Raw genomic sequence first — 25,595 nt, 5'->3', positions numbered from 1 at the left:
CCAATATTCTACCATCTGGTTTTCCGAGAGTGCATGACGTAGTCATGACGTCATGCACGGTGCACTCCCAGCCGCGATAGCGCACTGTAGGAAGCCTGAAGCAGCAATGCCCAACTCCGGCGACTCGGAGGAGGCTGCAGTGGAGGCATTTAAGTAGGATGCGAAGGTAGAGAGGAGAATGGGGGGAGCGGTGGGCATAAGGACAGCATACGCCTGCTTCCCTCATTTCTCAATCTTAATGGTATCCTTTAAACTGCCAATGGGGAACCAATTGTTTAGATATCAGAAAATACATAGCGATCTAACCTTGCATAAAACGATTATCCCTCCTTTACCACCTCATGTGATCACTACTTGGAAAGATAAAATGTCCAATAATGGAGGCACCTCTTTTTGGTACAATGTCTTAATGTAGGGAAGCGATCAAGTTCTCAAAAAGTATACAGACGTACGGGCTAGCGACCTTCAATCACCATTGTTACCAAAGGAACTCTTGAAGTCAAATAAATACATTAGAGATAATTCTCTAAAGGTAAAGGCAGCCATACACTGGTCGATTGCCACCAGATTGACCAGCAGATAGATCCCTCTGTGATCGAATCTGATCAAAGAGGGATCTATTGACTGCCTACACTGCAAACAGATTTTGAATCGATTTCACTATGAAACGATTCACAATCTGTGGAGCTGCCGTTGCCGCCCCCAGCATACATTACCTGATCCGGCCGGCGTGTGTCCCCCGGTCTTCACTGTCTCTTCTCCGCTCTGGGCTCCAGACTTCACTTTACTTCCTATGGGGGGAAGTTTAAACAGTAGAGGGCGCTCTATTGTTTAAACTTCACCCAACAGGAAGTAAGTGAAGCCAGCCGGAGCCCAGCGCAGAGGAGGGACAGCAGGGACACGCGCCGGCAGAACAGGTAATGTATTGCCGCTAAAGTCGGGCGTCGGACATTTGAACGCCGCTATTGATGCACCTCCGACCTGCCGGCGAACGAGCAAAATCTTCAGCGCGGACAGATCGACGGGATCAATCGATTTCTGATGGAAATCGGTCGTTCGATCAGCGTTTGCACATCGATTTCACAGTGATCGAATCTGCTGTCTATCGGCAGGAAATCGTGTAAGAGTATGGGCACCTTAATACCAATTGGGGCCAACAGCAGAATATTATAGCTAGACAGTATCTAACTCCTTGAAGATGTGACTCCTATTCAGTGGATAACTCTCCTATTTGTTGGAATTGTGGAAAAGAACTAGGGACGCTAATGCACATGCTTTGGGATTATCAGAGTACATCGTTTCTGGTCCCAAATAGAACAACTACTTAAAGGGGTCACTTTGTCATATTTTTCCTTAAAACCCTCATTAGCAGTCCTCTAGCTACATTTAGACAAAAATGAGTCCCCTTGTCTGTCATACTATGTTAGTGGCCTGTTCTCTGATCCCTTCCTCATGGAAATCAAAGCTTGGTGAAATTTGCCTTCTTGAAGCGGACCCAAACCAAACATTTTTTTAATTAAAAATATTTAGTTGCACCACTCTGACACATACAAAGATAAATAAACACTCCTGTCACAGACCGCAGGGCTGGTCTGCGGGTGGGTCAGTCGATCAGAGTCAGAAATCCTCTCACACTGTCATTTTGTCCATCACGAAGCGTAAACCCGACTTCGCAGTTGATGAACTGACTAATGGAGGGAGCGTTCGGACACCAACGGGTTCACCACACACATACAATTCAAAGATCTGCCACCAAGCGAGTTACACAGCCCGCTACTGTAATTACTAGGACTTCGAGAACGCTCTATTAACCCTTAGCAGTATGCAGGACCCGGGTCAGATCGTTATATCTGGGCCGGGTTCTCGCATACGGGTTATAAATGTATACTTCTATTAAACACAGGGTAGCGAGTTCAGGAGAATAGGTACGATTGTGTATGTTCAGCAACAGGTCATAACCGCTAAACGATTTTTAAAACGTTTAATAACAAAAATGCATTACATACAGTTATATACACCAATTAACATATATACACAGAGCTTAAAAATAAAAAGGAATAAAATCAGAAAATTCTTACTTAGTTATGGCTGATAGTCCATTTGGAGAATGAAGAAACAGGGTCCAGTTTAAAAGTAGGCATTCAGGTTTAGAGTCCTTGAGCACTGCAAGCACTGGCTCTCCTTAAGCGCCTGCATGAACGTTCCTGGTCGATGGAATTTGGAGAACTGGGCAGGTTTGGTCCCGCCCCACTCTTATAGGACCTGAGTCTTGGGGCTGTCACTACCTGGAAAGTAGGTGTGTTTAAGGCGGGTTTACCTCCTAATCAGCAGGTTGCCGCCCCCCCAGACTCAGAGCAAGAAATGTACCGATTATTAATAATCTGTGTAACTCCGCCCCAGATTGGCGCATCGCAAATCCGAGACTATATTCATAAGCGGCTTGCGACCCTGTATCAAACGAGGCTATACATGCATATTCTATCGCCTGCGCTCTACACAGGCCGGAAAAAGTGGTTTCTCTATTGATTCCTGATAGCCAGAAAATTATAATTCAGGTGAATGACAGAACTGTTTCCTGGGTATCAGGGAATGTAATTTTTGTCTTGCTGTGCCAAACCTATTTTGAATTATTAATAAATTAACGTTCCCTTTGTTTGAGGCTATGAGCTTGGAGGGAATTTTTAATCTTACTGGTTCGAGCTGGTTTTTTTTGGGGGGGGAAGATGAGCCGTGTAGCCAAATGGCTTCTCGGCAGGGGAGTTGGCCACTTGTGAAATTCTTTCCTGACACAGGATGTGGGGGAAGGTTACTGTTGCTCTCAATAAGAAGAGAGGAAAAAGGACATCTATTGTACATTGACCCAGGACTGACAGTAATTGTGCACGACCATACGAAAATCGTTGGCGCTTGCGCACGACTTTCCGTAATGTTCGTCACAACTCCTTCAAACCTATGATTATTTAAGTGCATGCTTTTCACCCTTCTCTTTTCATAGCTAGGGTTATACTGGGGGCAGCCATTAGCAATTCCTCCGGGCACCATCTACTCCACCAGTTTGCCGGAAAAATCCCGGCAATTTGAAAGGAAGGGAGGGGTTCCTCCAATAAATGTAAAATATTTTATATTTGTCATTATGCAGCTGAAAAAAGGCTGCTATTTATTATTATAATTTAGAAAATAGATTTTATTTCTGAAATCTTGTATTTTTAATTTGGGTCCACTTTAAAACAGAAGAATAGTTGTAAATATTCAGCTATAAGTGAAAATTTGTGGTTACCGACAATGCACCACTTCCGAATATGCAAATTATCCCTTTCTGGATGCTTGTCTTGCTTACAGGGGTGAAAAAGAAATAATTTGCATATTCGGTAGTGGTGCATTGTGGGTAACCACAAATATTCACTTATAGCTGAATTATTGCAAATTTCCTTCTGTTTTAATAAGGCAAATTTCACCAAGCATTGCTTATTAGTACGAGGGCTTTTCGGGTCTCTTTTATCCCCCTATACATTCCTAGTGGCTTGGGTCACCCCGAGCTGCTTGGTTACTCTGTTGTACTGGTCCAAGCCCTATCCCATACAGCCATATCAATCCCTGTCATGCACTGATGAGGGCCAAAAGCCTAAAATAGGCTGTCTACATGTGGGGTTGGTGTGGCTGTGTAATATTTTAAATAGCTTTAAATTAGGCTTGCTATACACCAGTGGTTCTGGATGCTTGTCTTGCTTACAGAGGCAAAAAGGAATCATTTTCATATTTGGTAGTGGTGCATTGTGGGTAACCATAAACATTTACTGATAGCTGAATTATTGCAAATTTCCTTCTGTTTTAAGAAGGCAAATTTCACCAAGCATTGCTTATTAGTAGGAGAGTTTTTCAGTCTCTTTTATCCCTCTATACATTCCTAGTGGTTTGGGTCACCCCGAGCTGCTTGGTTACTCTATGGAAATCAAAAGATCCATTGTCTATCACAGGGGTCCCCGGGCCATGGCCCACTGCCTAGTCGCAGGCTGTTCTGAGCTGGGCCGTGCCGTCTGACATCACAGTGCAGAGAGAAGTGTCACTGAAGTTTGCAGGAAGCTATAGAGAAGAGCCGCCTGCAGCCATTGTTACTGCTGCCAACTACTGTCTGTCATTTGAAATGCAGCATGTTTTCTGTCTGTACAGACACCAGGTGGCAGCAGTGAGGATGACTGCGTCCCGCTCTGGTCTCTTGCTAGCCACTGAGTTCAGTCTGCAGGAGGTGAGAAGCTGATGCTGGAAGCTAGTGTGGGAAGAAGAATGGAAGGCTTATAGAAGGGTAAAAGTGAGTGTAGGGAGAAGGAAAGTGAAGTGAGGGTGCAAGGAGGGAAGTGTGAAGTGGGTGTAGGGAGGAGGAAAGGGTGAAGTGGGTGTGGGGAGAAGGGTAAAGGGGCTGCGGGGAGGAGAGAAGGGTAAAAGTGAGGGCAAGCAGATGAGGGTAGGAAATGACTGTGCCAGTAGATAAGGAAGCCCAGGCAGTAACCCGCTTCACACCACCTGTCACATCAAATGTACCTTGTGCTGGTGGGTTATACAGAAGCCTCGGTGCAGTGCAAAGGGATCTTTTCCAAAGTGCTGAAGGTGATTAAGATAGTGGTTAGGTAGGGCTGATGTTGGCAGGACTTCTTTATGTAATGACACTGCCTGTAGAACAAGCCTGCCCCTATAGCCAACCATCCCCCCGGGTGCACACAAACACACACACATACGCTTGCTCCCGCCCGGGCCTTGGAAAAATTGCCTGATGCTGAAGCAGGCCTTGGGACAAAAAAGATTGGGGACCACTGATCTATCATGCAATTGCAGTCCTCTGTAAAATGTAATCTATTGAAGGATGCCATAGGACAAGATCCTCAGAAAGCCTCTTGAATTTTATAAAACCTGAAAACTGATGATCTTCTTCGACTTTATACAGTGTGACTCTTTAATATGGTGGTAAACCGATGTAAAATAATGGTGTAATATGCTTCTAATGCTGATAAGTTGGTGTGTGTGTTATGATGATATTTCAGTTAGCTATTGTTCTTAATTTGTTAACTAACTATCAATTCATTATTTTTTCCACGCTCTGGAAATATATATTGCAATGCTTTTTGCTGGGTAGTTGTTAATGGACGTCTTCTCATGCTCAGTGATATTTACGCTGACATAATTGGAATAAGAGTTGGGATTTACTTGGGTGTGTGTGTGTGTGTGTATAGCGTGTGTGTGTGTATAGCGTGTGTGTGTGTGTGTGTATAGCGTGTGTGTGTGTGTATAGCGTGTGTGTGTGTATAGTGTGCATATGTATAGTGTGTGTGTGTGTGTGTGTACAGTGTGTGTGTGTATAGCGCGTGCATATATATAGTGTGTGTGTGTGTGTATAGTATGTGTGTGTATAGTGCGTGTGTGTGTGTGTGTATATACAGTGTGTGTGTGTGTGTGTATAGTGTGTGTGTGTATAGCGCGTGTGTGTGTGTGTAGCGTGTGTGTGTGTATAGTGTGCATATATATAGTGTGTGTGTGTGTATAGTATGTGTGTGTATAGTGCGTGTGTGTGTGTGTGTGTGTATATATATAGTGTGTGTGTGTGTGCGCGCACACGCAATTTAGGCACCCTTTTTACCTAATTCAGACTGGATGGTGATAGGCGAGTGAATGGGTGCTGATAGGTCTACGGATAGTGGATGTGTAGGTACGTGGGTGGGGCAACACACAGGGAAAACAGAGGGCAGAATGGCACATGGCAAGGAGGTTGGGCTAGCAAAGAGCAGTGCATATTATTACACACAGACTCACAGCAGGCAAGCTCTGTGCTCCATGAGTCGGGCAAAAGCAGCAGAGCAGAGCGAGAGACTGAAAAAAATCAGCTGAGTGTAGAGCTGATGCTGCCCCCTGCAGTCTGCTGCCCTGAATCACGTGATTCAGGCTTCATGGTAGGGCTGCCCCTGCGTGTTTTCCCCCATTCCATGTTCCTCCTCTATAGTACTTCCTATTACATTAACCTGTGGTAGTGTTTCTAATAATAGCTCCCCTAATTATAGTGCTCCCCTATAATAGGGCTCTTTATTATACTGCCTCACTAACATACTGTTTTTCATCACTGCGCTCCTTATGATATTGACCCCAACTTAGCTGACCTTCTTTCTACAGAGGCGCCAAGGAAGTATTATTCACCCTGCCAACTGAGGCCATTCTAATTGGAGGGAAAAATGCCAAGAAACCCTGCAGTGTCCTCACGGAAACCTGGTTGAAAAAAGCCTGATGTAGTCCGATCCATCCTAGCAGATTGGTCCAGATAATGATCACTGTTAAGGGGCCCAAACACTCAGCCGATTTTCTGGCCAACCGATCGATCCAGATCGATCGATCGATTGCAAATCGGTTGGCCAATCGACCGATCGATGGCCGATTTCAATGGTTTTCCATCGAACTGGCAGGGTGGAAAATCTGCTGAGATTGCTTATCATTTTGCATTGGCCTTAATGGAAATCTGATGGCAAAAAAATGCCATCAGATCGAATTTCAAAGAATTTAAAACTAAAATTTATTGGAATTCTATCCTGGTAAAAAATGTTCTAAAAACGCATCAGATAGATCATCAGATGCATTTCTTATCTATCAGCTGCCAATCTGACGAGTGTATGGGCACCTTTAGTCTTTCATCTCGAACGATGACAAATGATTGCTGCATTGAAACTACTTATGTGTGGCTAATTAAGCACTTCTTGGTCCTCATTTTTGAGCTTCCGGTAATAACCCGATTGGCATTGAATTCAAACTTGTTCTGACGTAGTTCATTCTTTACTAACCATCAGGGATAGATTGTACACGCCAGTTGAGTGTGTATACGGAGCCTTTGAGTAGGATGGACTGAATGATGTCAATCAATCTGGATACATCTGATTTCATAAAAGGTGGCTCCCCTATCTCACAGTATAGTTGAATTATCGCAAATTCTTTCTGTTTTAGGAAAGCAAACTTTTGTTTTTCTTAACATCTTAGTAAGGGGGCTTTTAGGAACATTGTAGTCCCTTACACACTCCAATGAGTTCTGGGTCACCATGAGCTTGCTGGTTATGGCCCATACTCACGGGCTACAAATGTCGCCGCAACACGCGGCGCGCGCGTGTTGCAGCGACAGGTCGCCCGTGAGTATGCGGCGTTGCACGGGCACGCACCCTGACCCGTCGCTCGTCGCTGATGTCGCCGGCCGATTGAACCGCTCAATCGCCTGGCGACAGTCGCCGCCACAACTGTCGTTAGTCCGCGTGAGTACGCGGACTAGTGACAGCAACAAGATAAGTAATCCATTGGGCTTTCGGCAGGGGGAGGCGCAACAGCGACAGCTTCCGCCGCATCAGTTGCCAGGTCCCTCCGCCGTGTGTATGCGGAGGGACCTGGCGACGAGCTGTTGCCGGCCTGTCGCGCACAAGCTCACGTGTGCTGGCGACAGGCCACTTTTGTCCCTCATGAGTATGGGCCATTAGTCTGTGCCTCTTGGATTTACAAGCCCTACTCCATAAAGCCAAATTAATCCATGCCATGCACTGATGAGGATCAAACAATCCGAAACAGTCTGTATGCATGTTGGATTATTATGGCTATGTACAAATTAACAAGCTAACACATCATTGCATTCCAGCGGTTCTGGAGGTGTGTTTAGCTTCTAAGGGTACAATGGTTAATTTGCATATATTCAGCAGCGTTGCCTGGGAGACATCTCAAGCTCACTCCAACCTGAATTATCGCAAATTATTTCTGTTTTAGGAAAGCAAACTTTTGTTTTTCTTAACATCTTAGTAAGGGGGCTTTTAGGACCATTGTAGTCCCTTACACACTCCAATGAGTTCTAGGTCACCATGAGCTTGCTGGTTAGTCTGTACCTCACAGTATAGTTGTTGGCCAGTTTTTACAAGGAAGAGAGACACTATGTACTGGAATCAAAGATGGAGACATTGGGCAAAAGTTAGATACTTACCTTGGTAGAGGAAAGCTTCTGGATGCTCCACATCCTCCTCCTGACCACCTATTCAGCGCTGGGACCCTCTGGAGGCACTTGTTCTCAGGTTCATTTTAAGGACCACATAGGTAAATACGGAATGGAGTTGGGGACAAGGGGGTACACCATTAGGGTTGTGTGTGTTGTGGGGTAGTGATGGGAATTCCGACTCTTCTCAGAGAATCGGCTCTTCTGAATCGGCTCCCATTAAAGAGCCGGCTCTTACGGCTCTGAATCGGCTCTCAATTAAATATCACTAGACACCACTCAGAATCGGAGTAAAAGACCCGCCCCGGTCTCCATGACAACTTAAGACTGCTTATCTGACTGGAGCAATCCCTCCTGCTACTGCTCTGCTCGGCCCCATACACTCCTACAAGCTGCGAGAGGAGGACTACATTTCCCAGCATGCCTCAGCGCCCTTTATTACACAGCAAATCAGAGCTGTGTGGGGCGGCTGAGGCATCGGCTCTTTTAAAACGGAGAACCGGCTCTTGTCGTTCGCAGCAAAGAGCCGGCTCTTAGAGCCGGCTCGTTCGCAAACGACCCATCACTATTGTGGGGGCAGGTGTTATAGCAGAAAAAGTTGCTTGTGGAACTGGCTGCAAGTACATCTTTTTTGTTTTACCATCTGTTCTAAGGAAGGGTTAAGAAACTGGACAGCAGTCGGAGTTAAACTTCCCTTTAAAAGAAGGAAAATGTATCATTTTCAGAAGCAGCTGTGACAGCTGTGGCCACCAGGATCCATTTGTAAGTGAATTTAGGTGGACTGACACTTTATTAGGCAAGGGTGCACACTTGCAGTTGACTGAATATTAACTGGTGAAACACTCTCGTTCCTGAAGTATTGAGGGCAATTTTTCAATTTTCCGACGCTCTTTGTGTTTCTGCACATATTTATTGTGCACAATTTTTTTTTTCTTTATTCATGCCTTTTTATTTTGTGGCAACGTAGGAAACTGCTATATGTAGAAACAAAAAGAAGGTTGCACTGTGGTAAGAAATACGGAATGCAGATGAACACAGAGAAACGCAGCCCATTGACTTTAATCACATGGCAAAAGGCCCGCGATTCTGAAATGTGTGCTCCCCGCCTTCATTCTGTGACCTGTAGTGAAGAAATGGTCACGGAAAAGTGATATTTGCTGAGCTATTTTTTTCTGCATATAACCATTTTTACACAGCATATCAAACCCGGGATTAAGAGAGATTCATCAATATTTTATGCATCTATTTCACCATAATGCTAAAATACTACACTGAAATGAACGTTTACTTTTACGGTTATAAGTTAGCCAATAAATGGTATCATCCTAATTCAAAACTGCAAGATATTTTAATGCAACGGATTATTATGACTGTGAAATGTGCCTTATATGTTCTCATATCTCCTGGAATTCAATACCCACCAAAGCTTGGATCCTCCTCCTCCGCTGTTGTGTTCATTTCATGTTCCTTCACAAATCATTCTTACACTTCCTCCCTTCCTTCTCTGTTCGTTATCACTTACAGCCCTCACCTGCAGCAGGCAAACTTACAGCAGGAACTAGTACAGCAGGCATACAGATAAAGGATTTTTTTCCTTTCCATACTATTCTAATTGCACAATTATAATTACTGACACTTTGTAGACTCACTCAGTGAATCAGGTCATTTTGGCGCTCAGCGCTGAAGCTGGGTGCAGCCATAGCACTAGTGTCCCACGCAACCCCACACAAGGGTAATTTGGGGCTCCAGTGATAACCAGATCCTGAATTACATATCCCTCCAAGTTGCTACAACTTGGAGGGGGAATAGACTGGAATGCTGCCAGGGTACTGAGCAACAGCAGGGGGCGCCGTTCACACTCCACCCAGCTCAAGCGCAGCCATATAACACATACGCTCACTCAGTGTCTTGGGTTGGCAATAATTTATTCTACAATCTAAGGGTCGGTACACCCGAATGGTAAACGCTGCATTTTCGTCAGACAAGTGATCAACCACCTCTCCATTCAAATGAATGAAAGTGGTTTTCAAATAACAGTTCCCATAAACACTGCAGTAGATCCCGTTATTTCATACAAGCAAAAAGTTGTCAAACACTGTTAAAACGCTGTGACCATCATTTGGAAAAGGCATGATGAAGAAGAACCACAAAGCAGTTCTACAGGAAATGACTTTAGAATAGATGAACCAGGTTCTCTCTCAACCTTTGACATTTTGCAGCATTTGGGATTTGATTTAAGACAATAAAGTTTCTAGTTGATACTTATAGATAATAGGATAACACAGAGGCACAAGGAAGTTTAAAGCCTCATCTACATGGTACAATTTTCCATCAGACAGACGGATCTATTAGATAGATCTAATAAGAAATTGCATCGTGTGTAGACGTCCAAATTGTTTCAGATCAATTTTGCGATAGATTTTGCTTTGATAAGTACCTAAAATCTATTGCAAAATCCGACTTGACCGGTTGGAAATTATCTAATAGATCCATCTAATACATGTGATCTGATGGAAAATGGTGCCGTGTAGATAAGTCTTAAAATGCACTGAAAACTGTTTAAAAATGGGAGGTGGAAGTGGTGGACTTACCTCCCCAGTGAAGACTCAAATTGTCTAATTCAGGCAAAACTGTATACTCCACAAAACAGTGTGATGCGTTTTTAGTTGATACTTATTTAGCTGTCACTGTATTTATGAGGACCATAATCTTTAAAGTGATATAGAGGCTGATTATATATATATACACACACACACACACACACACACACACACACACACACACACACACACACACACACACACACACACACACATATATAATTTTTCCTTTGAAGCTGCATTATTAAGCCCACCCGCCTAATAAAAAATACACACTTTTGGAAAGGTTAAATTACACCTTCAGTAGTAATGTTTTTAATGACAGGCAGTTCTGTCACAGTATAGCTGTATGCTCTCCCACACTTGTCCAGATAGATGCCTTAGTTTGAACGATTACACACAATAGATTTAGTGGTGCCTGCTGTCTCCTTACATAATGCCGTCCCTGAAGGGGGGGGGGGGGGGATGAGCACCAAGCTAAGTGGTTCAAGTATGCATGTTTATGGCGTGTTTGTCCTACACAATGTTTATAAGTAAGTCCTGAATCTGATCTTATAAAAGGCTGTAAACTGTACAACTGCTCACTTACCTCTTTACATCTACAGGAAAACGTGGGATTGGCAATTAGGAAATTATTGACCCAGCCAGTTATACGTCGGCTATATTTTTATGAATGTCCTGATCTGTTAAAAATAGAAGTAATAATTCAATTTAGTGTTTACCCTGTATATGAATTGATACTTTCCACACAACCACTTACTTTTCTATATTATGCACTTACATTTATGTCATCACATGAAACCTATTGAACAGTCTCTGTTTTCTCATTTTTAGCTTATTCCTGTTCTGCTTATGTTTCAATCAATTGTGCAAAATGTATTAAATAATAAACGTGTAAACCGCTGCATCATGAATCAACATGTTTTAATATATTTGTGAAATAATACTGTATATGGAAGAGAATAACTGTAAATGTATTTTTTTTTCTACTTAGTATATTAAAAGAAGTAAAGAGAGGTATTAGATGTATCTTGCTATAAAGCTGTGTCTTATCTGCCATATTTTGATTTTCTTGTATTTGTACCAACATTTTGGTCTGTACAGGTGAAACTGGAACAATTAGGATATTGTGCAATAGTCTATTTATTTTAGTAATTCAACTTAAAAAGTGATACCAACACATGAAATAGACTCATTACATGCAAAGCGAGATATTTCAAGCCTTTATATGTTATAATGTTGATGATTATGGCGTACAGCTTATAAGAACCCCAAAATCAAAATCACAGCCCATTAGAATATTGTGAAAAAGTTCAATATTCTAGGCTCAAAGTGTCAGACTCCAATCAATCAATTCATCCAAAACACCTGCAAAGGGTTCCTATTTCATAAATTAGTTTCACCTTATAAGTTGAATTACTGAAATAAATGGACTTTTGTACGATATTCTAATTTTTGGAGTTTCACCTGTATATGCACACATACACTGTTTCACCTTCAATTATCCATAAAGTGCACACTCCCACTCTTCATACAGCTTACTAAATCCCTTTGTTTATACCCCACATCTTCTTGAAGCCTGTTCACAATTCATTTGCGTAGTAAATGCATTGTGATGAAGCAGTACTCTGTGCTTTCTCTGCATACAGACTAGGGTAAACCACATGCGAGTCTGTTCCTATGGGTAAGTCTTTCTCTTCTTGAGTAATAAAACATTGGTAAAAAAAAAAAAGGATTAGTACTCCTTTAGAAATTTACATTATTTCACACTAGTGCTATATGCCTAGTTTTCACTTTATACAGTGTTTGATGCAGGAAACAATATATTGCATATAGTTCTTAACTGCCAACCAACAGGCAATGATGACTTATAAAAGTCAAAAGCGCAATTTACCCGAAAAAGATCACATAATCCTCGCTCAATCATTATAAAATAAGCTCCAACTTAGCTACACATTTTATTTAATATGGCATAAAGAAAACAAAAAAAAGTCAGATCAGTAACATTCTTACTAAATAATGAATGGTTTCATTTTAAATCAAACATGGGTAAAAAAAAATCCAAATAAAAGTAAAGTCAATTAAAATTGTGCTATCTTTCCTAAACCTTAATAATATGTAAAGCATAGTTAAGTATAATTATAGTTTGTTTTTGTTTTTTGTAGAAGCATATCAAATCATTACAATTACTGCATTCAAACCTTCAGAAAATAGCTAACAAAAAAGTGATAAATACTTAAATATTTAAAAATAAAAGCCGTCCATCAATACATTATACAAATATTTAAACATTTCAATTCCTCTATCACTATTTGTAATGAAATTATTACTACCATTATCCATGACTTAGGATTTATAAAATAAAAACATATATGTATTATATTTATTTATGGATGGGTTTTGGTTATGTGAATGAATTTGTGAACCAAGTAACTAACTACGATGAGAAAAAAAAGAAGCGAATAATAAAAAGCATCTAACATGTCTGTTGTACAACTGAATATCTTATATATATAAAAACATTATTTGTTTAGCATTAAATACAATAAATTGCCATGTTATTTGATTAATTAAATGTCAACTAAATAAAAAAATTATTCCACTTGAATATGTTACAATTTCACAATTTCAGTAATAAAAGTTGAAACTGTTTAGAACTAATTGGTAAATTAAATTAAAAATATTGTTGAATCAATTTTTCTTCATTGTTTATTAATAAAGTACTTCCTTAAACACTAAAATATCGGTGAACATTTTAGAAAAGAAAAAAATATAAATAAATTAATAGAAATAAAATGAATTGATGCAAATGATGTAAATACTAATTAATTATTTGTGACTGAGTAAGAAACATGGGGCATTTACTGAACATGAGCGGCAAAAAGACACAAACATACAGACAGTAATGACTCACATTGGAGATACTGGCTATAAGTGACTGAAACAGAGGTGCATGTGAAATAGCAATTACATTGAATTTCAATTATTTAATAGAAAAAAAAATATATAAAAATTAAATATACGGTGATATCCTTATGAACAAACATAAACACACAATAATATACAGCATTGCAGCTAATTATGGTTTGAATGCATTGAAGCAGTATTTTTTACTTTTGTAAGTTGTGATTGCAGTAAAGTGCTCATTCTACACAGTCTTGGCATGTTACTTTCACTAGCACTTCTATCCTTTTTACACAGGCAGAAGAGATAACGGCCCCTGTGTGTGGGTTCCTCCGAATCTTCCTGCCAATCACTGAATCCTCCTCCTGCCCTCTCTGGCGTCTTCTGGCTTTCTTTTAAAAATCTCCTAATTCATCATGGAAATGTACAGACACTGCTTGGACCGCTGGGGTCTATGAGCTGTCAGAGGAGGCACCTTATCTATCCAAAATGTTTACCTAACCCTTTGTCATACAGGCCTCCGAACAATGGACCTGTAATCTGTGAAACAACATCAAATCCTACAGCAATCACTCCAAAAGACTGTCTATAGCTTTAACGTTAAAAAGGGCACAAAATAAACAAATGATCTGAGTAGTTGCTTTGCTTGTAAACAGTAAATGTGGCAAGAATCTCTGGCCATAAAGGTGTCCATGCACACAATTTTACTGTTCAATTGGTCGATCAGTCATTTTGGCGAATCGATTCCCAGCAGATTTGATCAGAGTCATCAAATCTCCTGTTGTGAAGGATAGCGGAGACAATGCCGCCATGCAGGGCAGCATGGCGGCGGTCTCCGCTTCTCAGCCGGCAGGCTCCGCCGCTCATACGGAGCTGCCGGCGCAGGCTCATGGGGACACCGCCGGCCGCGTCTGGCGTCATGGCGGCGGGTCCTCTATTGCGGCAGGCGGATTTCAGTCCGCGTTCGGGCGCGGATTCAGGGTCTGGCCTCTCCAACATCCAGAGGCAAAGGGTCTCGCGCGTGCGCGCAAGGAGGCAGGACTTTTACCTCCTACGTAGGAGGGTCAGCTGACTCTCCAGTCAGCTGACCTCAGGAGGTGTCCTGATTGGTTAGGCCATTGGGCGGATTTGCTGAGTGACTCTCAGCATATAAGGAACTGAACTTCACTTGCTCCTTGTCTGCTGTTGTGATTACACTTCTGTGTTAGCGCTCAGACCTTAGTGCAGTGCCCTGGTGTTGATGCTAAGGATTTCACACCTTAGTCAGGATTGTATTTGATTTATTATCTGTGTCTTGACTTTGGCTATCCCTGACTATTCTCTCCTCTTGTCGATTGTGTACCTTGCCTATCTGATTCCTGTTGCCGACTTCTGCCTGATTACCGATTACTCTTCTGCCTTCTGCTCCTGTACTGTTACCGCCTTCTCTGTTGCTGAACCCTTGCTTGTCTGACCCTTCTCCCTTTAGTGGAACGTCTCCCACTGGAGGGTTATCTCTGAGGCTTGCCTCTTCGAGACGCTTGCCCCAAGCAGACGTTTGCTGCTAGGGGCTGAGATTCCTCTCTTGACCTGGTTTGAGGATCTCAAACACGGGATTCCCATTCAGAGGTAACCACACCTCTGAGGAATTGCCGTGTGGTGGATATTTCCACAGTATTGTAACACTACTGTTTATATTGTCATTTTTTGCATTAGTGCCCAGAGGTTAGTGTTATACCTGTATTATTGGTGATACTGCAGATCATCCATAATCCGGTATAGCTCTGTATTGCTGGTGATACTGCAGATCGCCAACAATCAGATTCTCTCTGTGGGCTGACACTGATCGTTACACCTGGTAATTGATTCCCCCAAAATGTGTGATAGATCAGAATTTGATCCTGGCCAAAAAATTGATCGAAAGGATCAATCAGACAGGATGGGAAAATGAGGCGGGTAGATTAACGCCCTAAAGTGTTGCACTTCATTGCTTTGACCAGCATAACACTGCGGTTCTATTTATTTTCCATAGATTACCTGCTGGAATCTATTCAAAATCAATATGCTGTGTGTGGTAGGAATTGATTCTTCACTGAATCAATTCTAATCAGAGAGAATTTGATTGATTTGCCACATTGGGTGAGTCAACAGCAGTAATATTGGGGGACTGTCATCAGCAGCTTATGGAATCCTGACATTTTAATGTGCATGATTTATGATCAGAAACATTACAGAACCATATTATTCTTATTATTCTGTATTATATAGTGCTGACATCTTCTGCAGCACTTTACAGAGTACATAGCCATGCCACTGCCTGTCCCCTAGTCAAATGTTCTACCATATTATTATTATGTATTTATATAGCACTGACATCTTCTGCAGCACTTTAGAGAGTACATAGTCATGTCACTTACTGTCCTCAGAGGAGCTTACAATCTAATCCTACCATAGCCACAGTAGAATGCCCTACCATATTACTATGTATGTATTTATATAGCACTGGCATCTTCTGCAGCACTTTACAGAGTATATAGCTATGCCATTGAGTGTCCTCAGAGGAGCTCACAATCTTACCATAGTTATAGTCCTATGTCCCTATTGAAGACTTATGCTGGGAATACACCATATGTTTTTCCGCTCGATAGATGGATTCGATAGATAATTTCCGACATGTCCGATATTCCTTCCGATTGTGTTTTGGGTCGAATTCTCATAGAAGTGAATGGAAAAAGATAAGAAAAATAAATGGAAAATAAGAGAATACAGCGCAGAATCAAGCAGAGAATTGAGCAGAAAAAACGATTGGATGGAAAATTGAGTGGAAAAACGTATAGTGTGTACCCAGCATTAAAGGCAACCTTAAAGAGACTCTGTAACATAAAAAACCTCCCCTGGGGGGTACTCATCTCGGGTGGGGGAAGCCTCGGGATCCTAATGAGGCTTTCCACGCCGTCCTCTGTCCCACGGGGGTCTCGCTGCAGCCCTCCGAACAGCCGGCGACAGACCCGACTGTCCAATTCAATATTTACCTTTGCTGGTTTCAGCGGGGGCGCTGTGGTTGCTTTCGGCTCCGAACTACATTGAAATACCTGATCTCAGTCGGGTCCGCTCTACTGCGCAGGCGCCGGAAACTTGCGCCTGCGCAGTAGAGCAGACCCGACGGCGATCGGGTATTTCCGCCTACTTCGGAGCCGACAGCCGTCAGAGCGCCTGCGCAGGAGCCGGGAAGGTAAATAATGACGTCATCTTGTACGGAGGGCCGCAGCGAGACCCCTGAGGGACGGAGGACGGCGTGGGAAGCCTCATTAGGATCCTGAGGCTTCCCCCACCCGAGGTGAGTACCCCCCAGGGGACGTTTTGACGTTACAGATTCTCTTTAAGTAATACATACATGGAGGCTGCCATGTTTATTTCCTTTTAAGCAATACCAGTTGCCTGGCTACCCTGCTGATCTCCTGCCTCTGATAGCTTTAGCCATAGCCCCTGAACAAGCATGCAGCAGATCAGGTGTTTCTGACATTATTGTCAGATCTGGCAAGATAAGCTGCATGCATGTTTCTGGTGTGATTCAGACACTACTGCAGCCAAATAGAGTAGCAGGGCTGCCAGCAACTGGTATTGTTTAAAAGGAAATAAATATGGCAGCCTCCATATACTTCTCGCTTCAGGCTCACTTTAAGCCAGCCATACACTAATTATCACTTTTTTTTTATTTTCATATATTTAGATATTCCAATCTAAATTTCAATTAAATTGACGTTATGATAAATTATTTTACCACCGAGTAAAAACAAACATTGCGGATCTACCATTTGGTCCATTCTAGCCGTTAATATCAATCGTTATCGAGTGATAACTGAATAGTTTATGGTAAGTTTCAGGAGGAATCAATCTACCTTCAGTTCTGATAATCATTAACAAAATCAAGTGATTTCATTAAAAGACACTTGCAAACAAGGATGATCATGGGAATTAAAGAGGTACTGTTATGACATATAGTACAATGTAATACACTATTTAGAATATCCAGTTTAGGTGAATTATTTAGGTTTCAGCATCAGAAAAACTTCCTACATTTACAGTAATTTTTGGACCATAAGACACACCTACGCATATAGGACAAAAATCAGGGGAAAAGAATGATATACTAAACCAAGTGTGGCCATGGTGCAGGGATGTCTTGTGGAGCTTCTCCCCTAAAGCTGTCTCTATCCTAGCTACACTTACCCCTGTTGCCCCCACCAGCTACACTAACTCCTGCTATCCCACTGGCTACACTAACTCCTGCTATCCCACTGGCTACACTACCCCTGCAGCCAAACGGAATAGCAGGGCTGCCAGGGAACTGGTATTGTTTAAAAGGAAATAAACATGGCAGCCTCCATAGTCTTCTCACTTAAGTTGTGCTTTAATTATGCAGACTTTGCCCATGTGAATTTGCAATCTATGAACCAACCGTGAGAAGTGTTCTGACTCCATGTGCATGACGGAACACAACCGTAACTTATAATAATACACTGAGAACACTTTGAACTTAACCCTAAGCTGTATGCAGGAATCGGCGTCACATCTGTCTATCTGAGCACGATTCAAACATACGGGTTGTTGCCGTCTTAAAACAGGAGCAATTTGTGATCATTCAGCTGTAAGGGACAATTGGAGCGAGAGGGCTATGAGGCTTTCATATTTATTTATTTATGCCAGTTGCCTTGCTAGGTAGGTAAAGGGAAGCGGTGTATGAGATGGTAGAAATGGTGAGTTTTCAGGTTGTGCCTAAAAAGGCTAAGTGTCAGCGAGTGTCGGATGTGTTGAGAAGGGTGTTCCAGAGGAGGGGAGAGGATCGAGAGAAGTATTGTAAGCGGGAGTGGGAAGAGGTGAACAGAGAAATACAGGCAGGGCCGGAGCTACCATAGTAGCTTTCCTTCAAGCCTGGTGTGACAGACCCAACTCCAACTATAAACGCCTGCTTACGTGAACTACAGCAATGGATGAATGACAACTGGCTGAAACTAAATGCAGACAAAACTGAAGTCCTTCTGATTGGAGGGCAGCGCATGACAACAAAACAATTTAACTTGCAGTCTTCACCACTGGGAATAGGAGGCACGGATCTACGCAGCTCTAACCATGTGCGTAGCCTGGGAGTTCTAATTGATGGGGATTTAAACTTCAGAACTCACATCTCTGCTGTGGTGAAATCATCCTATTTTCACCTTAAGAACATCGCAAAAATCAAGCACCTCATCCCCCCAGAAGATCTACCAACTTTAGTTCATGCCTTCATTACCTCCCGACTGGACTACTGTAATGCTCTCTACACTGGCATTCCAAAAAAGGACTTGTACCGCCTACAGCTGATACAGAATACTGCTGCCAGACTGCTAACCAGCCAACCCCGTCACTGCCACATAACGCCAGTCCTGCACTCCCTTCACTGGCTACCTATAGAATGGAGGGTTCTATTCAAGATCGGCCTACTGACATTTAAGAATAATCTGTGCCCTGGATACATGAAAGAAATGTTGCAGCTGCGCAGCAATCCCCGCATTCTCAGATCCACAGGTTCTAATAATCTAGTCATACCCAGAGTCCACTTGGAAACTGTTGGTCCCAGAGCCTTCTGTCATGCTGCCCCTACGTTTTAGAACTCCTTACCTCAACAGATCAGGACAGCTCCATCTCTAGAGGTGTTTAAATCTAGACTGAAAACCCACCTGTTCAGTTTGGCATTTGCAGAAATATAACTTTTGTTGTGTGAATACTTCATCCTACTACCAACTACTGAATCTGAGAGAGCCTAAGCGCTTTGAGTCCTATTGGAGAAAAGCGCTATAGAAATGTTATTGTATTGTATTGTATTGTATAAAAAATGGGCAATAGCCCCAGGGCCCCAGAGCCTGTAGGGGCCCCCAAGGTGTCCTTCCTCCATCTTAACTGCTGCTCCCCAGGGACTCTGCAGAGTCTGTTAAGTTGGAAAGTGATTGGGGGAGGGTCAGCAGCCAGCTCAGGGGCCCAGGAGGGAAATTTGGCTGCAACAAAGGGCCTCTAATGGCGCTTTTTGGTAGGGGGTGTCTGTTGGGGGGCCCCCAGGCTAATTTTGCCCTAGGGCCCAATTGTTACTTGAACCGGCCCTGAATACAGGAGAATATTGTTAGTAGACCGGAGATTTTGTGTAGGATGGTATCTGAAAATAAGTTTATTTAGATAAGAAGGAGCTAGGTTGTGGAGAGGAAGTGAGGATATTAAAAAAATGTCAGCGCTCCTAATCAGGCTGCAACTGAAATTATTACCAACAGAGGTGTGCAGCGCCCCCCAGGGACTTAAATACACACCTTGAGTTTAAATCAGATGCAAACTATGCACTAAACCCTAAAGGCCCATACACACGTCGGATTTCCGAGAACGACGGGTCGTTGGAACGTCCCGTCGTTCCGTCATTCGCCCGCTAAATCGGGCGTGTGTACAGGCTGTCGTTTGCTTGATAAGGGTGAGTTTGAACGATCCGCCGGGCGGATCGCTCAAACTCACCCTTATCAAGCGAACGACAGCCTGTACACACGCCCGATTTAGCGGGCGAATGACGGAACGTTCAAACGGAAATCCGACGTGTGTATGGGCCTTTAAGCTTTACTTGTGGTCAAATCATGAAAAAAACAGAGCAGAAGCCATGCCCAAGGATAAGCAAGGATGGAATAGCCTGTTGTGGCTTAAGGCCTGGTGAGGTCAGACACGTTCTATACACACATGACCTTGGAATGACTCCTGGCACCCCCCTATAGTGGATGTTATCACTCCAACATCTAGTGCACTTCTAGCTGCCAATCTCAGGGAAATGCTAATTTCCTTAGATAAACAGTTCTGCCTAACAATAGATTATTACTGTACTCAAAATGCAACACAAACAGAGCCAGCTGTGAAGAGAGGACAGGATTCTGTGACAGCCAGAAAATAATCAAATATAAATAATCGCAGCACATTCACATTGCCCATACATTGCTAGATTTTCCAGCCGATCGACCTTCTGATCCAATAGTTTTATCTGATCAGAGGAGAATCTGTCCATCCTATTGATATTTAGATCGATTTCCAGCCACAATCGGACATAAGGTTTGATTGGGCATGGCAGAAAATCTTGGTAGTAAGGGCTCAATCAGGCGTGCGGTGGTAACAGCGTTCGATATCCTGATGACCAGCGGACCCCGGCTGGTATCCCCCCAAGTGTACCATGCCCATGGAGAGTGGTGAGGGCTCTTTCACACTAGAGCCCTTTTAATGCGTTTTAAGGCAAAGTCCAAACTTTACCTTTCACACCCAACGCTGCGTTTCGGTGCGTTGCGGTTCAATGCACCCGGCAGCGAAGAACCGCCAGGAGCCGGCGTTTTCCCGTCGGATTCAATCAATAGATACCGCCGCTGATTGCGTCGCACTGCAGATTCCCGATGACACGCCGCAGGCTATTCACGGCGTGCTTTTGGAAATCTGTCTGCAATGTATGGGCAGGCAATAGATCGCTCTCTGGAGGGGCTGAAGAGGATGACGAGGGAGGCCACAGTCCTCATGGGGCTGGGGGAAGCCTCAGGTAAGTATACATAAGGGCCAGTGTACCCTCTCAGGTACACTTTAAAGGTAGCCACACACACACACACTATTTTTTCCAACAGATTTAATCGCTGAGATTGAATCTGCTTGAAATCTTTGTCCCAGGTACAGACCTGATCATAATTTCAATCCATTTGCATCCCGAATAGATTAAAATTATTGATTGAACCAGCTGGAAAATGTTAATTAGTCAGGACGGAGAGGCAATAGATTGATGGCTCATTCTGTTGCAACTGTGGTTCAATTGATTTTCAGTAGATTTCATGCTGAAATATAAGGGGAAATCAGTGTGCAGTGTGTAGAAGGAATGGATTCCTCAGTGATCGGAGAATGATCTTTTTGCCACATCAGGTAGCCATCTATCAATAAAGAGACCTTGAAGTAACATATAGTAGAATGTACTTAACTATTCAGTATACCCATTGTTATGTTAAAGACAACCTGAACTGAAAATAAAAAGTCAAAATAACCATACACGGGTCATACTTACCTCCTGTGTAGTCTACTCATCAATCTATTTCTCCTCTCCTGCGTCCTGTTTGTCCGCTGTGATCAATGGAATTCTCTGTCCTCCATTTTGAAAATGGGCATTACCCCATAACAGCTTCCTGGTCGGCACACTGTTAAAACTGTAATATCACCCACTTGAGCCATAGGGAAACATGGACATTACCTTGCACATTCAGTTGTAACTGACAGCTGCTGATATATAACTGACAGCAACTGGTATATTTCAGTTCTGACAAAATATTGTCAGAACTAGAAGGGATTACTGTAAGAAGAAAATGGTGCTTCTGAGAGGAACTGACGGTGATGTAAGTATGTAAGATTAATTTGCAGGTACATCGTGTGTTTATTTTAAATAAATTTACTCAGTTCAGGTTCCCTTTAATTATCCTGGTTTCAGCATCAGAAACACTTCCTACATCTATATATTGCTGTATATCGGTATAGATCATCAGGGACGTTTGTTTGGCTAATATTGTGGTGAAACCCCTCCCACAGTGTGATGTCAGGGACATGACCCTGACAGTTTGCTGTCTGTGAACCTTGCTGCATTGTGGGAAATAATTGTCAAGCAAGCAATATCTCCCTCTGTGCATATATAAACATGTTAGTCTATCACATTGTTAGTGGCTGTTTGTGCTGTCTGCTTTTTTTTATGTCTGCCAGCAGTAAAGATGCTGATCTGAAGGCTCACAGTGGACCAAACAACATGAAATAATTATCAGTAATTCATTGATCGATGTTCTATTTCAAACCTTCACACTTTGCAATGTCTTGATTTATCCCCCCCACCTTTTGGTAAAGTTCCTCTTAAAGCAAATCTGGGGGGAAAAAAATCAGATACTCACCTATGGAGAGGAAAGGTTCTGGTACCTATTGAGCCTTCCCTGTCCCTCTCAGTCCCCTTGTTCTAGCGCTGTCCCCCAGTAAAAGTCACACCGCATCTGTGAACCCTTGAAAGGCTTTGGAAGCTCTAGTGTCCCTGAGTGCACAGCGCATGCGAGAGCGTGCACTCAAGAGGGCTCACACATGCACAGTATGGAGCGACCCCTCGACCTCCCCCCATACACCCCTCCGACCACCGCCGTCATCTTGGAGCCATTTATTTTGTGCTGACCTAATAAATAAATGAATCCGTCCACAGATTGGGCACAGAGGAAGTTGCAGGTTGCTGATTTGCAGAGACAGCTTGTGCTGGGACAGGAGACCCCAGACAGGGAAGTCCTGTGTCCCTGTGACCTGTGGTTCTTAGGACAGTCTGAACCCCCTGGGTGACTCCACTGGAGTGGATGTGGCTGTGTCTGCACTGCTTATAAACTCATTAGGGTAATGTGTTGAAACAATCAGAGCTTAATTGAGGTCTGAGACACTTAACACAACACACTAATGACTCTGGGGTGAGTGCCAGGAAAAGTTTCAATGTGTCATTCTCAAAGCCTATTGTGAAGAAATAACCCCTCCCAAACTACCCAGCAAACAATGTAACACCAGACGCAGCACATTAACACACTGTGACATGTAAAACTACGCGTTCACCTTAACCTCTTCTACGGCGATCCGTATTTCAGTGATCATATTGATAGGATGCTGACGCTATTTGCCTGCTGTGCTTTAATGATTGGATTCCACAAAAGCATTAGTAGTTGCTGGCTCTAATGATTGGAAACAGTAAATTCGGGCGCCTGAGGCTAGTGGACAAATCGGGCGCCGCCATTCACTCCTATAATAAATATCGTTTAATGGGCGCCCGATAGGAAAAAAGGGCGCCGGAGAAAACTAACGTTTTAAAAGCGGCGCCCGGAGACTTAATGTTTTATTACTGTTTCTCATGATTACACATTATTTAATGATTTATACATTTTTAAATATTATTTTTAAACGAAAAACAGTACTTTTTTTTTTTTTTACATTATTTTTAAACGAAAAAACCAACAGGGGGGTCTTAGGTTTAGGCACCAACAGGGGGGTCTTAGGTTTAGGCACCAACAGGGGGTTTTAGGTTTAGGCACCAACAGGGGGGTCTTAGGTTTAGGCACCAACAGGGGGGTCTTAGGTTTAGGCACTAACAGGGGGGTCTTAGGTTTAGGCACCAACAGGGGGGTCTTAGGTTTAGGCACTAACAGGGGGGTCTAGGGGTCAGGGGTAGGTACAGGGAGGGTTACTTAGTAATTTTTTTTTTAAACGTTATTATACGTTTCACTATTTAAACGAAAGATTAACGTTTTTACAATTGCCGATTTAATGCACATTATTTAATGATTTATAACTTTAAAAACCATTAATTTTAAACGAAATACAGTACAATACAATTATAAACGTTATCCATGCTTATCGTTAAAAACCCGGCGCCCTTTTTTCCCAGCGCCCCTTTTTAACCACTTGCCGACCGCCCACAGCCCATGGGCGGCGGCAAAGTGGACGCCTAAAGGACCGCAATACGGCATGCCGGGGGAGCGATCGCGTCATTGATGACGCGCGCTTCCCCCGGCAACTGGCTCCGCCCACCCGCCGTAACATCCCGCCGGCCATACGGAAGCGCCGGCGGGATGTTAACCCCGCGATCGCCGCTACAAAGTGTATAATACACTTTGTAATGTATACAAAGTGTATTATACAGGCTGCCTCCTGCCCTGGTGATCCCAGTGTCCGAGGGACCACCAGGGCAGGCTGCAGCCACCCTAGTCTGCACCCAAACACACTGATCTGCCCCCCCCGCCCACCGATCGCCCACAGCACCCCTCAGACCCCCCCCTGCCCACCCCCCAGACCCCTGTTTGCACCCAATCACCCCCCTAATAACCCATCAATCACTCCCTGTCACTATCTGTCAACGCTATTTTTTTTTTATCCCCCCCCCTGCCCCCTGCCCCCTCCTGATCACCCCCCCACCCCTCAGATTCTCCCCAGACCCCCCCCCCCCCCCTGTGTACTGTATGCATCTATCTTCCCTGATAACCTGTCAATCACCCGTCAATCACCCATCAATCACCCATCAATCACCCCCTGTCACTGCCACCCAACAATCAGCCCCTAACCTGCCCCTTGCGGGCAATCTGATCACCCACCCACACCAATAGATCGCCCGCAGATCCGACATCAGATCACCTCCCAAATCCATTGTTTACATCTATTCTCTCCTCTAAACACCCACTAATTACCCATCAATCACCCATCAATCACCCCCTATCACCACCTGTCACTTTTACCTATCAGATCAGACCCTAATCTGCCCCTTGCGGGCACCCAATCACCCGCCAACACGCTCAGATTGCCCTCTGACCCCCCCTTATCAATTCGCCAGTGCATTAATTACATCTGTTCTTCCCTGTAATAACCCACTGATCACCTGTCAATCACCTGCCAATCACCTATCACCCATCAATCACCCCCTGTCACCCCCTGTCACTGCCACCCATCAATCAGCCCCTAACCTGCCCCTTGCGGGCAATCTGATCACCCACCCACACCATTAGATCGCCCGCAAACCCGCCGTCAGATTACCTCCCAAATGTATTGTTTACATCTGTTATCTTCTCTAAACACCCACTAATTACCCATCAATCACCCCATATCACCACCTGTCACTGTTACCTATCAGATCAGACCCTAAGCTGCCCCTTGCGGGCACCCAATCACCCGCCCACACGCTCAGATTGCCCTCAGACCCCCCCCCCTTATCAATTCACCAGTGCATTAATTACATCTGTCCTTCCCTGTAATAACCCACTGATCACCTGTCAATCACCTGCCAATCACCTATCACCCATCAATCACCCCCTGTCACTGCCACCCAACAATCAGCCCCTAACCCGCCCTTGCAGGCAAACTGATCACCCACCCACACCAATAGATCGCCCGCAGATCCGACATCAGATCACCACCCAAGCGCAGTGTTTCCATCTATTCTCTCCTCTAAACACCCACTAATTACCCATCAATCACCCCCTGTCACTGTTACCCATCAGATCAGACCCTAATCTGCCCCTTGCGGGCACCCAATCACCCGCCTACAC

General features: G+C 43.6%; 1 protein-coding gene across 6 annotated transcripts in view; it reads right to left on the bottom strand.

The window, feature by feature from the left end:
- The window catches only part of GATA5 (GATA binding protein 5), a 2,064,317-nt gene that overhangs the window by 62,005 nt on the left and 1,976,717 nt on the right, over nucleotides 1–25,595 (bottom strand). For 2 of the 6 annotated variants that reach the window (XR_011025213.1, XR_011025214.1), the window contains exon 29: nucleotides 11,180–11,273. Coding sequence is in view for 1 of the 6 variants with exons in the window: in XM_068262929.1 (XP_068119030.1) it covers nucleotides 16,072–16,185 (114 nt within the window). In the remaining 5 variants the exon portion in view is untranslated. Of the gene's footprint in view, nucleotides 1–11,179; nucleotides 11,274–16,050; nucleotides 16,186–25,595 lie in introns of those variants that run through there. The other 4 variants (XM_068262929.1, XR_011025210.1, XR_011025209.1 and 1 more) reach the window with 4 other exon arrangements.

The sequence above is a fragment of the Hyperolius riggenbachi genome, chromosome 12, assembly GCF_040937935.1.
Source record: "Hyperolius riggenbachi isolate aHypRig1 chromosome 12, aHypRig1.pri, whole genome shotgun sequence".
In the NCBI taxonomy this organism is placed as follows: domain Eukaryota; kingdom Metazoa; phylum Chordata; class Amphibia; order Anura; family Hyperoliidae; genus Hyperolius; species Hyperolius riggenbachi.
This window is presented reverse-complemented; position numbering and strand designations above follow the sequence as displayed.